General features: G+C 34.0%; 1 protein-coding gene across 5 annotated transcripts in view; it reads right to left on the bottom strand.

Moving 5' to 3' along the window:
* The window catches only part of PIBF1 (progesterone immunomodulatory binding factor 1), a 175264-nt gene that overhangs the window by 72444 nt on the left and 90132 nt on the right, over positions 1–12688 (bottom strand). For all 5 annotated transcript variants that reach the window (XR_011527894.1, XR_011527896.1, XR_011527895.1 and 2 more), the window contains exons 12-13: positions 7656–7806; positions 3835–3925 (exon numbers count right to left, since the gene is read on the bottom strand). Coding sequence is in view for 2 of the 5 variants with exons in the window: in XM_070578441.1 (XP_070434542.1) it covers positions 3835–3925; positions 7656–7806 (242 nt within the window). In the remaining 3 variants the exon portion in view is untranslated. The remainder of the gene's footprint in view (positions 1–3834; positions 3926–7655; positions 7807–12688) is intronic.

Raw genomic sequence — 12688 nt, 5'->3', positions numbered from 1 at the left:
TTAATCGACTTTAGTTGTATAAGCCCTTTAACCTTCCACACCTTGTCCCAGGAAGAGTTTAGTACAATATTTAGTTACTGTTCATATCTCTACTGAAACTTCAAAATGTGAGTCACCTTATTTAATAAGTATAATATGTTTAGGTGAGATTCTTGCGAGTTACTTTTCAAGCTAGAAAAGTTAATTTTGCTACTTCTTTAAAGGGAATTGGCAGTATGGTATATGTCTTAAGAAACTAATATCAAAGAAAGCGAATTTCAAAACTGGTTTCATGTCCAGGGGGTGTCTCTACTAATTATTTCAAGAGGTCTCATTAAAATTTTTAAAGATAATTGTTTTAAATGAAAAATTGTGCCTAAAATTTTTGGAACATTGACTTTTCCTCTAAAATCAATTGTGCAATTTACTTTAGGAAATGTTAACTGGCATAACAAACTAACATTTATTTAACACCTCTTCAATGCCAGGCACTGTGTAGTGAACTTTGCATTCAGTGTCTCATTTTAATTTCATAATATACCTTGGACAGCAAAGGGCAACTAATGAAATTTTTCAGTGGCTATCCAATTTATTAACAGCAATACGGCACTCAAAAACAAAGGCCTAAAAATTAAAGTTCTGGATAACCATTAAAAATAATGCTTTTGAAGAATATTCAATGACATAAGAAAATGTTCCGGATAGAATCATAAGATAAAAAATTAAGCTTCTAAATTACATATAATAATACCCTAAACATAAGAAAATATATGTATCTGTAAAAAATTTTAAATGGTTATCTTTGGATGATAAGATTACCAGTAAGTTTCCTAATTTTCTAAAATAAACATGTATTATTATTTTTTCTAATTTTTTTTTTAAAAGAAGATTAGCCCAGAGCTAACATCTGCTGCCAATCCTCCTCTTTTTGCTGAGGAAACCTGGCCCTGAGCTAACATCCATGCCATCTTCCTCTACTTCATATGTGGGACGCCTACCACAGCATGGCTTGACAAGCAGTGCCACGTGCGCACCCGGGATCCGAACCGGCTAACCCTGGGCTGCCGAAGCAGAACATGCGAACTTAATGGCTGCGCCACAGGGCTGGCCCCAAACATAATTATTTTTATAGTCAGAAATCCCCTCCAATTAAGCATTATCATAAAATACCTAAATCTGGTTGTAGAATACATGAGATTTTAAGTCAAATTTAGTTTGAAGGAAATCTACTGTGTGGTAGTTGGGAAGTAAGTTCCTTTGAAATTTCATACATTTTGGTATAGGCTGATGTATAATGAAAACTTTATTATGCAAACATTTCATTTGCTGTTCTGAGTTGTTTTACAATTCACCTTACGTTTCCACTGCTTTAATTTCAAATGTGAAGAATTAAATATAGATTCTCTCCATGGCTATATTGCTTTCATCTTAAATAAACTTAGAGCACAAAGGCATTGGACTTCTTTACAAATATCCATGAAAAAACTCAAATACGGACTTTGCAAACTTCAAAGATGCATCAGACCCTCAACAGGCATCTTCTGTGCCACTTCAATTTTGTGCATGCAGTAGGCACTCAATAAAAGTTGTTGAATGAATGGGCGAAGGAATGCATAAATGTCCGCTTTGGATATCTGGACCTACTTTCCTTTCACTCAGTTTAGATGACCTGAGAAGCACTTCCTCAAAATAACCCTCTGGTTCACCATGAGAAGAATGCCTGGCACCAGCTGGTAAGAGATATTAATAGCATGCCCATTAGGCACTTGTTCAAGGCATAGAGATAGCTCAGTGATAAAATCTTTAGAAATATTTGGACCGTTAAGATTATTCAGAATATGATTCAGTTGTGGTTGCTTAAATCTTCAGTCTAAATATTAAGAAATCAAAATGTGTTTTTGGAAATTCTTAAAAAAACAGTAAGGTAACAGCAATAATTACCTTCAATTTTAGAGGAACTCAGAATTTGGGGCTAAAGAAAGAAAGCTTATAACAGCAAAATTCTTTTTTTTTCCCTGTGATAAAGATTCTTTTGAAGGATTCAGATGCTAAAAGAGGGAAAAAAAATGGACTTTTTCCTTAAAATTTCAACTTTTAATATTTAACCGATCATTTATCACTGATAAAGAACTCTCTACCCCACAAAACTACATTTCTATTCCTTCCAAGACATCATAATACTCAAAAACAGAGATATGCTGAAAATTACAAAATATCCTATGTCATCCTTAGTGACATCTGGAGGAACTTGGGGGAGAATGGAAATGGGATGAGATTATAACTGATTTTTCAAATAACACATAATTTAGAAATTCTAAATTAGAAATTCGTATCTTCACCAGATAGAATTAACCATTCTAGCTACAAATTGATACTTGCTAGTCGTCTAGCTTTGATCTAAATTTCTTTCAGATATTTAGTTTAACCAGTAAGAGACACAAGCATCCTTTTGTTACTTCTCATAAAATGGTCTATATCTTACATCACTTCAGATAGCCATAAAGATATTTTATTCTCTGAGCCTCCACTTCAAAGTTTCTACAAGAGTATTAGAGTCAAGATGAATTGTTCTTCTTACTTATACAGTAAGTAACTCTCTAAATGTTTAAATCAATTCATATAAAAATAAAAGATAAGCAGCTTTGAATGCTTAAATACTCAGGTGAAGAAACAATTCTAGTAGGTATCTTACACTGTGCTAGGTAGAGAAAAATAAGAATAAGATGTAGCTGGTAACCTTGAAGAACTTTCCATCTAGTTGTGGAAAGGACATGAGAAATGAGAGCTGATGAGATAAGAGAAATATTCTATTGTGTGGCATGGAGAAAACAGATGTTATAGGCAGAGAGATATACGTCTCTCATTTTTGGGTAGAGAGGCGAATAAGGCCACATGGAGGGGCTTGGAAGTCTGACAGAAACATTTAGATTTGATATGGTAGTGAGCTGTTTCTGCAAAGCAGGATAAATTTAGGAGAAAGGAGTTAGCTAAAAACTTTTTTTTACCTAAAATCAGCTAGGTCAACTGGGAAGCCAATTAATACAGGTACAATTTTCTCTGAGTGTACTTTAAGCGGCATCTCACAAGATAACTAGTGGATCTTCCAAAAATTTTCCTGGTCTTCACAAAGTATTTTTTTTGAGGAAGATTAGCCCTGAGCTAACATCTGCTGCCAATCCTCCTCTTTCTGCTGAGGAAGACTGGCCCTGAGCTAACATCCGTGCCCATCTTCCTCTACTTTATATGTGGGACACCTACCACAGCATGGCTTGCCAAGTGGTGCCATGTCCACACCCGGGATCCGAACTGGCGAACCCCGGGCTGCTGAAGCGGGCCATGCGCATTTAACTGCTACGCCATGGGGCCGGCCCCTTCACAAAGTCTTTTATACTTTCAATCACAATATATATGATCTCTCTCTCTCTCAAGTGTATATCAAGGAATGTAGGCAGGTGAATAAAGACAAGAGGAAAAAAAAGAAAGCATAATTAATTAATTTTAACCTGAAAATTATTGGTACAAAAGCATTTGTAATTCACCTGAAACAAACGTGAAGATAAAATTAAAATGGTGTCATTACCACTGAATCTAATTCTGGGAAAATTCTAACGTATGCTTCCATTCTACTGACCATTAAACTCATTTAAAAATACATCAGTTTTCTCATGTATTATAAATGATCATGAATGTATGATAATTTATTACTGTGTTTTATTTTTTGAGCAATTTAATATTCATGTATACTAAGAATAAAGTTACTTTACTCTGTCACTCATCTCAGCACATTATCAAAAAACATAATGTAATTACATTTAGCTTGAGTAGATAAGTAAAACAAATATGTATTGATTTTACCTTTGCTGTAGCCGTCTTTTGGCTGTTGTGGGAACATTAGCACCATAGCCATAGGAAAAAAGAACCCTTTCAGCCACGTCTTCATTTTCAACTGGAAAATATTAAAGTGTATGATGTGAAATCACTTTTTTTCTTAAAAAGCATGGCAGAAGTGAAAATAAAAGAGGTCACAATAATGAATTAGGGAGCATAAGAACATTAAAAAGGGCTAATGCATAATCTCAAACAGGCCATTTGCAAGTAGAAGCATATTTCTTAAAGTATATGCTTGCTTGGATTTGTTCCATCTATTTTTAAAAGGTGTAAGAGATTGCATCATATGACACGTTTTCTCGTTACAAAGCATAATAATACAGATGTAGTGCTACTCTGAATGATTCAAAAGGCTTTTTGCATGAAATGTATGTTATGCAATTATCAAGAAAGGAAGTAATGAAATTGATGTTATCATTACATTTGCCCATTGATCCTTCTGTACTACAGTAAAACCTTTAGGACTACATATAACTGTTTTCCTTTATTTTGTCCCTATTTTTCATGGTGAACCAGGATCAGTTTTCAGAAGTAGGATTATTAGTTTTGAGGGATATGTGGAAGCAAGAAATGATACATGCCATTGCCGATAGTGTTATCAGCTATTATAGTTCTAGATTGAAGCTGAGACCTCTAATTCAGCTATATGAGAACTAGAGCTGGCATTTAGATACCTATCTGACTCTTGTCTCTCTAGTTCTAAATTCAGAATGGAGAGAGCTAAATTTACTTATCTCAAAAACCCATCAGTCAGATATTGATGGACATCTTAAATTTGAGTTTAATACTTAATGGACTAATAACTCATGGAATAACTACTCTAGTGGTGATTACAGAAACAATGTGCTATACAGCATGCTAAATGGTACCAAAGAGATCTGAAAGTGTCTTAGAAGCACAGAGCAACTACATCTGAGTGCCACTATTTTTCCCATGCTAGAGGCATTAGGAAGGTGTGAGGAGAACATAAAGAAAGTGCAAGAGGGAATTTTATATCTAAAGGTACAGAGCTATGAAGTTTGTAATTGTGAGAAAAGTGGCTGGAGTTAGTCTGGAGAACAATGGTAGTAGAAAAGTAGGCTGAGTTTCAGCTGTGAATGGAAATAAAGTTTTGTTTGCCAGGTTAGGGAGTTTGGATTTTATTCTATAGTGAACAAGAAATTAACAGAGACTAATACAGGAAGGTGATATGACCAATAGATGTTTGTTGTCGATTCTGATATCATAGGAAAAAAAAAATCTCAATAATGGGGAAAAGAATGGCTTAGATTGATAGCACAGAGAACTCCTCACAAGTTATAGCAATAATCCAGTTGAGACATGGTCCATAATAGCAGTGGAGGATGGAGAAAAAGAACTTGGATTCTAGACAACTGAGCAAGCGTGGAGGTGAGATGAGGCACTAGATAGAATGAGGGAGGAATCAAGGTTGACAAAAGTTAGTTGGGTAATTAGACAGACTTTAACCTTATTAACAGACCAAAAATCCAAGAAAATTACTAAGTTTTAGGGAAGGAAGATATAATGTAAATAATGATAAATTTTTAATGACTGCAGGAACTTACAGACCTGTGGAATCACAAGCTTATAAACAGTAACTAAAATTGTGGAAAGGAATAAGATTATCAGAGAGTAGGTAAGTAAGTAAGATTTGAAGAGGATGAGGGAAAAAACCTCGCTGAACTATTACGCAGAGATAAACAGAAGAGTCAACAGCAGTGATGGTGAAGAAACAATCAAAGGCAGATGATTCAAGAAGCAAGAGAAGAGTTTTGAGAAATGTGACAAATGCCTACCACAGGTTACAAGCAGGATGAGGATGGATAGCAGGTTACTGAATTTGACAACCTGAAGTCCAGTTTTCTTTTTATATTTGAATTTATTTAGCTTCTAGGCACTACTTGTACTTTTAACAACTTAAGATCTTTGAAAACTAAACTCCTTAAATATCCAAATAATACACCCATTTGATTACAAAAAGCAATTCAAGTATAAACAGGTTATATAATTTGCCACGGTTACACCTTAATAAATGAAGTCTAACCAGCTTCAAGTCAGCTGAAATATTTTTTTTGGTGAGGATAATTGACCCTGGGCTAACGTCTGTAGTCACTCCTCTTCTTTTTGCTTGAGGAAGATTGTTGCCGAGCTAACATCTGTGCCAATCTTCCTCTATTTTATGTGGGATGCCGCCACAGTGTGGCTTGACAAGTGGTGCTAGGTCCGCGCCTGGGATCCAAACCTGTGAACCCCAGGCTGCTGAAATGGAGTGCACGAACTTAACCAGTATGCCACCAGGCTGGCCCCTAAAATTGCTTTTAAAAAATTTCCTTTTCCTATTGTCTGCTTCTAGTACATTTTTGTGCAATTACTTTATAGCCTGTTAGATTTACTTATCAGTGTTAGTGGTTGTTTTATAATCTGAAAATAGTCTTAGTCTTTCTTTCTGATCTTTATATATCTTTTTTCTTTCTTGCCGTATTATTCTGGCTAGGAGCTCAAATACAATGTTTACTATAAGTTATGAAAATAGAAATCCTTGTCTTGTTCTCTCTCTTACAGAGAAAGCATTTAATACTTCATCATTGGGTATGATATTAGCTATAGGTTTTTTGTGGATATCTTTTATCAAATTGAGGAAGTTTCCTTCTACTCCTAATTTGTTTAGACAAAGGGACGTATGCAAAGTTATGGAGATAAGAGTATGGAACTCTCAAAATAATATGATATGACAGGGAATGGCAAGGTATGAAAAGTAGAAAGATAAGAGTCTAATAAAAAGTCAGGGTAAGGAATTTGCCTTTTGTCAAATTTACGACGTCTTACAAATTTACGATGTCTTAAGAAGATGATAGAGAGGCATTAAAGCAGGTATATGGTATGATCAAATCTGTATTTTATAAAGATTACTCTGACTCCAGTGAAGAAACTGAAAATAATCTGGAAACTATTGCAGTTATCAGACACTGACCTTGGAAATGGAAAAAAGACAATGATAGGAATGAAATAGAAGTTTTTCTTAAATTGGCCTATAAATATAATATAGTCCTTACAAGAAAATGTACCTCAAATAGATTCAACTTCAACTGAAGTTTAAACTCACTTTTATAAGAATGCTATTGATATTTCAGACTTTTGAACAAAAATAATGTACTGTAGCAAACACCTCAGTCAGTGGTGAAATGTTGATTTAAAACACTTCCTTAAAGTCAGGGACAACACAGGGAGATAGCATAATAAGAGGGGAAAGAAGGAGTAGAAATTAAAGGTCAAAGATTATATAGTACAGTCAATGAATTTCTATCTGTCCTTAAGATTGACTCAAGTGTCACCTCCCCTATTGGGTATTCCTCACCTCCAAGGCAGAATTAACTCATCTCTTTTGCACTGCCACAGAGAACTGCCTATCTCTTACTAACAGCACTTATCTCACTACTTTATCTGTTAATATGTTTGTCTCTCCCAGTTGACTAGACTAGGAACCCCTGTAAGCAAGAATTATTGCATGAACTACATATCCCCAGATCCTGGCATATGTAAACACTTAAGAATTGTTGAATGAGTGAACTAAATAAGTGAAAAGATAAAATCTATCATAGTTAACCTATTTTTTTCTGACCCCAACTACTGGAATTAAGATTTAATAATTATTAAAATATCAAATATTTTTAAAAATAGGTCATCAATCACATTTTAAAGAAATATACCAAAGCAGTTTTAGAAACGAGACCAGGTTCATTCTCCTGCCAGAAAAAAGAGCTGTGTATGTGGGGTGGTGGGAGACTTACTTTCTGCTGTTTGCATTATTATTTCATCGAGCTCTTTTTCCAATTTCTCATAAATGTCTAGTCTTGCTTGATGTTCAGAGTTCTGTGCTTGAAGTTCAGTAATGCGTTTTTCAGAAGAGGCTTGGAGACTATAAAATTCTTTAGTTAAAACCTAATAGTGGAAGAAAAAAATTGAAAAGGCAGAATTAAATAGGTTAACGGTTAGCCAAAATGTGATACAAGATATTTTTAGTTTTTTCTCTTATTTTTTAATGATTTAAATATGAAGAGAAAGTAGCTCAATTGAGATGACTGAGGGAGTAAAACATATTTATTTCTAAGATAAATCATTCAGTTGTTTTAAACTGAAAATTACAAAGCATTTTATTGCATAAACTGAATAAAAAACAAACAAAATTTAAAATAGTTATGAGCAAGACTAGCATTTGCTTGTTAGAATTCAAAAAACGTAATAATGCCACAGAGGCCATTTCTCTGGCAATCATGGTTATTTAAGAGAGCCTGACAAAGCTGTGGGTAGAAACGATATACTCATAACGAGCCCTTCAGCTTTCCATCAGAGCTTATTTCATTTACTCTTACCTGAAAAATTCAAAGCAGCAAATCAAAATGTAATGTGAAGTGCTACTTGGGGCAGTATCAGAAAATGCCTTTGTATAGAAAAAAGGATTAAAAAATACATAAAAAGGAGATACAAAAGGCATTGAAATTGAAGTTATTGTGGGTAAGAACAAAAATCTTGTCTTCTTCAAGGTAACTCATTGAAGGAATCACTTTGATGATAACGAATTCACTAAAAAAGGAGACATTTCTAGCTTTGACAAAGAAATGTTTTAATGCTTAAATTAGATTCCAATTGTCTAGAAAGTTTACTTAATAGTACAGACTAAATTCTGGAGTGGTATTACACCTGCTTCCTAACACAGCATAAGTATTGTAGTATTTTCTGAGAAGCAATAAAATATTATAGTTAAGAATATGGTTTGGAGCCAGAAAGATTTGGACTTCAGTCCTGGCTTTAACGTTTATTAGTTGTGATCTAAGGCAATTGCTTATCCTCTAGGCCTATCCCAAAATATTGTTGGTAGGATTAAATGAGATGATAAATTCACAATTCACAGTACTTCGCAGAGTGCCTAGAACATAGTAAGTGTTGAAAAATACTATTACTACTGTAAGAAATACAATTATGAGAACTTTGTATTAAATAGCTCATAGAAATAGAGATCCACTGATTTAATTATCCTGCATTCTCCATAACTAGACAATTTTGAAGACATCTTATTTTCTCTAATGACATAAAGTTCACCTCAACAAAAGCATGTGATTGTGTGCTTTCTGTGATGTGGAAAAAGGAGGAGATGCAGAAGAGCTATTTACAGTGTTTAACAAATAGAAATTAGAATTTAATTTTCCGTAATCTATTCCATCTCATTTCCTTCAATTATTTCCATCAAAACTTCCCCCCAAAGTAAACTAAACATTATCCTCCACCCTCCAAATACATTCCTTTGGAGGGTGGAGAAATAATAACATGGGAATAATATTTGTAAGATGATTTCTAGTGTCCCTGATTGGGTCAGAAAAAGAAAATTCATGTTTTAGCATTATTTCTTCTTTATTCTTGCTGACTGGGAATGTGTTTTCTAGAGACATTAATTCATTATAACAAAATCACTGCTCAGTGAAACAATCTGGGGCTTTCATAGAGTTCATTATATTGGGATGTAATTTATTAAGAATCTGTTGGCTGACGACACTAATTAATTCTACTGTCAAAAGAGAAGATCAGTAAGAATAGTGTTAAATGACTACTCCCATAGCACAGGTAATACTGTTCATTTGTACCCCACTTCCCCCAACAAAAACACCACACAAAAACTACAGAAATGGATATCTAAAGACATAAAGAATCAAAATGTGAAAGATGGGACATTTCATAAAATATTTTAGGAAGAGATTTAAAAGCAGCATTAAATTGAGAGATACAATTTAAAATTCTCTCTTCATAACAAAGGGGAGTGATCCCCAGAAACTTCCGGTTTGGGGTATCTTCCAACGCCTCTGTACCCCATGGTGAAAAATTCCCTTTTACTATGGATTTCTGAGTGGCTGCTATGAATAAATTTATTACTGTTGCTGAAAAGCCAAAGAAGAATTTGATTATTGGAAGTATAGAAGGCTATTATATTAAAGTTTCTTTAGGAAAACCCAATATATGCACATTTGAGTTTAAACATGAATGCATAAAATAGGTCGATTGCTTTTAGGAATCCATTAAATATCGAGTTGTCACAGTGGATATTTCCTTCCCTTAAATAACAGAATAACAATAAAAATTATCTAAAATTATATATAAAATATATCATTACACATAAAATGAATGACAATACAAAATTATAGGTCAACAATTGCTTTAAAAAGAGACAAAAATATAGAGCCAGCGTTTTGGGAGCCTTTGCCAATTGATAATTAAGAAAAAATAAAATAAACTGTCCCCAAGTTATAAATCAATGAGAATACTGGGTAAAAGCCACAGAAAAGTATATAATTATAAAAATCTTTACTCACAAAAATTCTTTTTTTTTTTTTTTGGAGGAAGATTAGCTCTGAGCTAACTCCTGCCAATCCTCCTCTTTTTGCTGAGGAAGACTGGCCCTGAGCTAACATCTGTGCCCATCTTCCTCTACTTTATATGTGGGATGCCTATCACAGCATGGCATGCCAAGTGGTGCCATGTCTGCACCCAGGATCGGAACCAGCGAACCCTGGGCCGCCGAAGCGGAATGTGTGAATTTAACCGCTGTGCCACTGGGCTGGCCCCCAAAAATTATTTCTAAATTCACTATAAATAAGAATTGTCTTACCATCTTCTAATATTCCAGAAAAATGGATTCAAACAATGGTACTATATTAGCATTCATCAAACCATCCTTTCACTCATTAAATATTTATTGAGCCTCCACCTTGAGCAAGGCACTATGTTAGGTATTGGTGACACAATGATAAATGAATAGTCCCTGTCCTCTCAAGGCTCCCAGTTTAACAGAGGAAAAAATGTAAAGACATTCCCCTAAAGTCTCAGTTTTATCAACCAGAGCTTTTAGAATCATAATATTTTTCGCAAAGGTTTTTGTTTATATAAGACCTTTACACAAAAGAACACAATAATTACTAGTCATCTGCATCCGCAGACCAAAGTGGGTAGTTCTATGGGAGAGTGGTTTTCATAATACACGTTGCGATCTTTAGGAGGTCATGAAATCAATTTGGAGTGCAACCAGCTAAAAATAATAAAATAGAACCGTCTAGAAAACATAAGCACTGTATGTCGTAAAGTATGGTTTAGTGAAATGTTTGTTTCAGAAGTGCAGAGAGAGAGAGGAAGTGCTTCTCTTTCTTTCTATATATAACCCCCAGCCCCGGCCCTACTCCAAGACACACCGTTAAGCAAAATCATCCAATGTGAAAAGGAAAAGGAAAGGCATTTTGCTAGGAATTATGAAATTTAAACCATGAAAAACATAACTTGCAAATGATAAATTCCAAATCAGAGCTAAGCTAATATGGTCTGATGGGAAATATAGGGAGAATCTGCCATAGGAGATTACGACTGCAGCAGTTTCCTGAAGGTGTGTGAAAAAGTTTTAAGTACTCAAAAGATTTTAGAAGTAGACACCATCTACAACTTTTGCTTCTATTTCCTTAAATATGTATGTATTTAACATCTTTTTTTATGTTTTTCCCTAAGGCTTCATTTTCTGTGAGACCCTTTATCTTGCTAATCTTAGTTTTACTTATCAGGTACTTTTCAGAAACGTAATCTCTGAGAGATTACTGCAATGAATACTTATATCATTAGCTAATTAAGCATGCAAATGACATTACTGCATCTTTCATTCAATTTTTAATAAGCATTCCCTCAAAATCTGATATGTTCAAGAAAATTATTTCATGTAATCATACAATGCATGAATAAAGATAAACATATAATTTATAAGATACTAATTGAAAATTGTTTAATTCTCTACTGTTGGACAGTTACTTCCAATTTTCACCACAATAAATTAATGCTGTGATGTACACCATTAATGTAAACCTTTATAAGCTTCTTTTATTATTTCTTTATGTACAATTCTGTTAACTAAAACGACAGGATTAACTTTTAAGGACTTTAACAAAGATTACCATATTGTCCTCCAGAAAGGACATTCCATTGTCTAACTGCAGGAGATTTCATATTTAAGGGTACTCTGGCCAGCACTTTAAAAACAACAAATAGATTTATATAAAGGTGAAAAAAGCTTAAATTTATATTTCTTTAATTTTTAAGGAGAATACATATTTTCATCTATTTCTTAGCAATCTGCATTTCTTTTCTTAGAAATGGTCTGTTCCTTCTTTCCACCTATTTATCTAGAATAAAAGAATCTATGTTCTCCTGGTAAGAGATCTTTTAAAATTAAGGACATAGGCCCTTTCTCATATATAACACATATATAACGCTTGAGGAAGATTGTCCCTAAGCTAACATCTGTGCCAATTTTCTCCTATTTTGTATGTGGGATGCCACTAAAGCATGGCTTGATAAGCGGTGTGTAGGTTTGTGCCCAGGATCCAAACCTGCGAATCCCGGGTTGCCAAAGCACAGCATGCGAACTTAACCACTATACCACTGGGCCAGCACCGAATTCACTCTTTTTTAAAACATACAGAAGGTGTTAAAGGTTTTACTTTTTACTTTTCCTACATTACTTTCCCCCCTACTTTAATCAATAGATTAACAGATTAATCCCCAAACTGATGTAATATAAAATTTCATCAGTTTTTACTTCTAATAGTTTTATGCTTCTGTATTTACATTTAGCTTAGGATCTGAGTTTTATTTTGGTACATGGTGTGAAGTCTAAATCCAACTATTTTCTCTAAATACTCAAGTGATTATCACAGCTCCATTTATTGTCCAATTCATCTTTCCCCACTGAGTTGAAATATAACCTTTACCATGAATAAATTCTTGAATTTATGTGAAC

Source organism: Equus przewalskii, chromosome 16 (genome assembly GCF_037783145.1).
Source record: "Equus przewalskii isolate Varuska chromosome 16, EquPr2, whole genome shotgun sequence".
Classification (NCBI taxonomy): Eukaryota; Metazoa; Chordata; class Mammalia; order Perissodactyla; family Equidae; genus Equus; species Equus przewalskii.
Note: the sequence above shows the minus strand (reverse complement) of the source record. Positions and strands in the feature narration are given on the sequence as shown.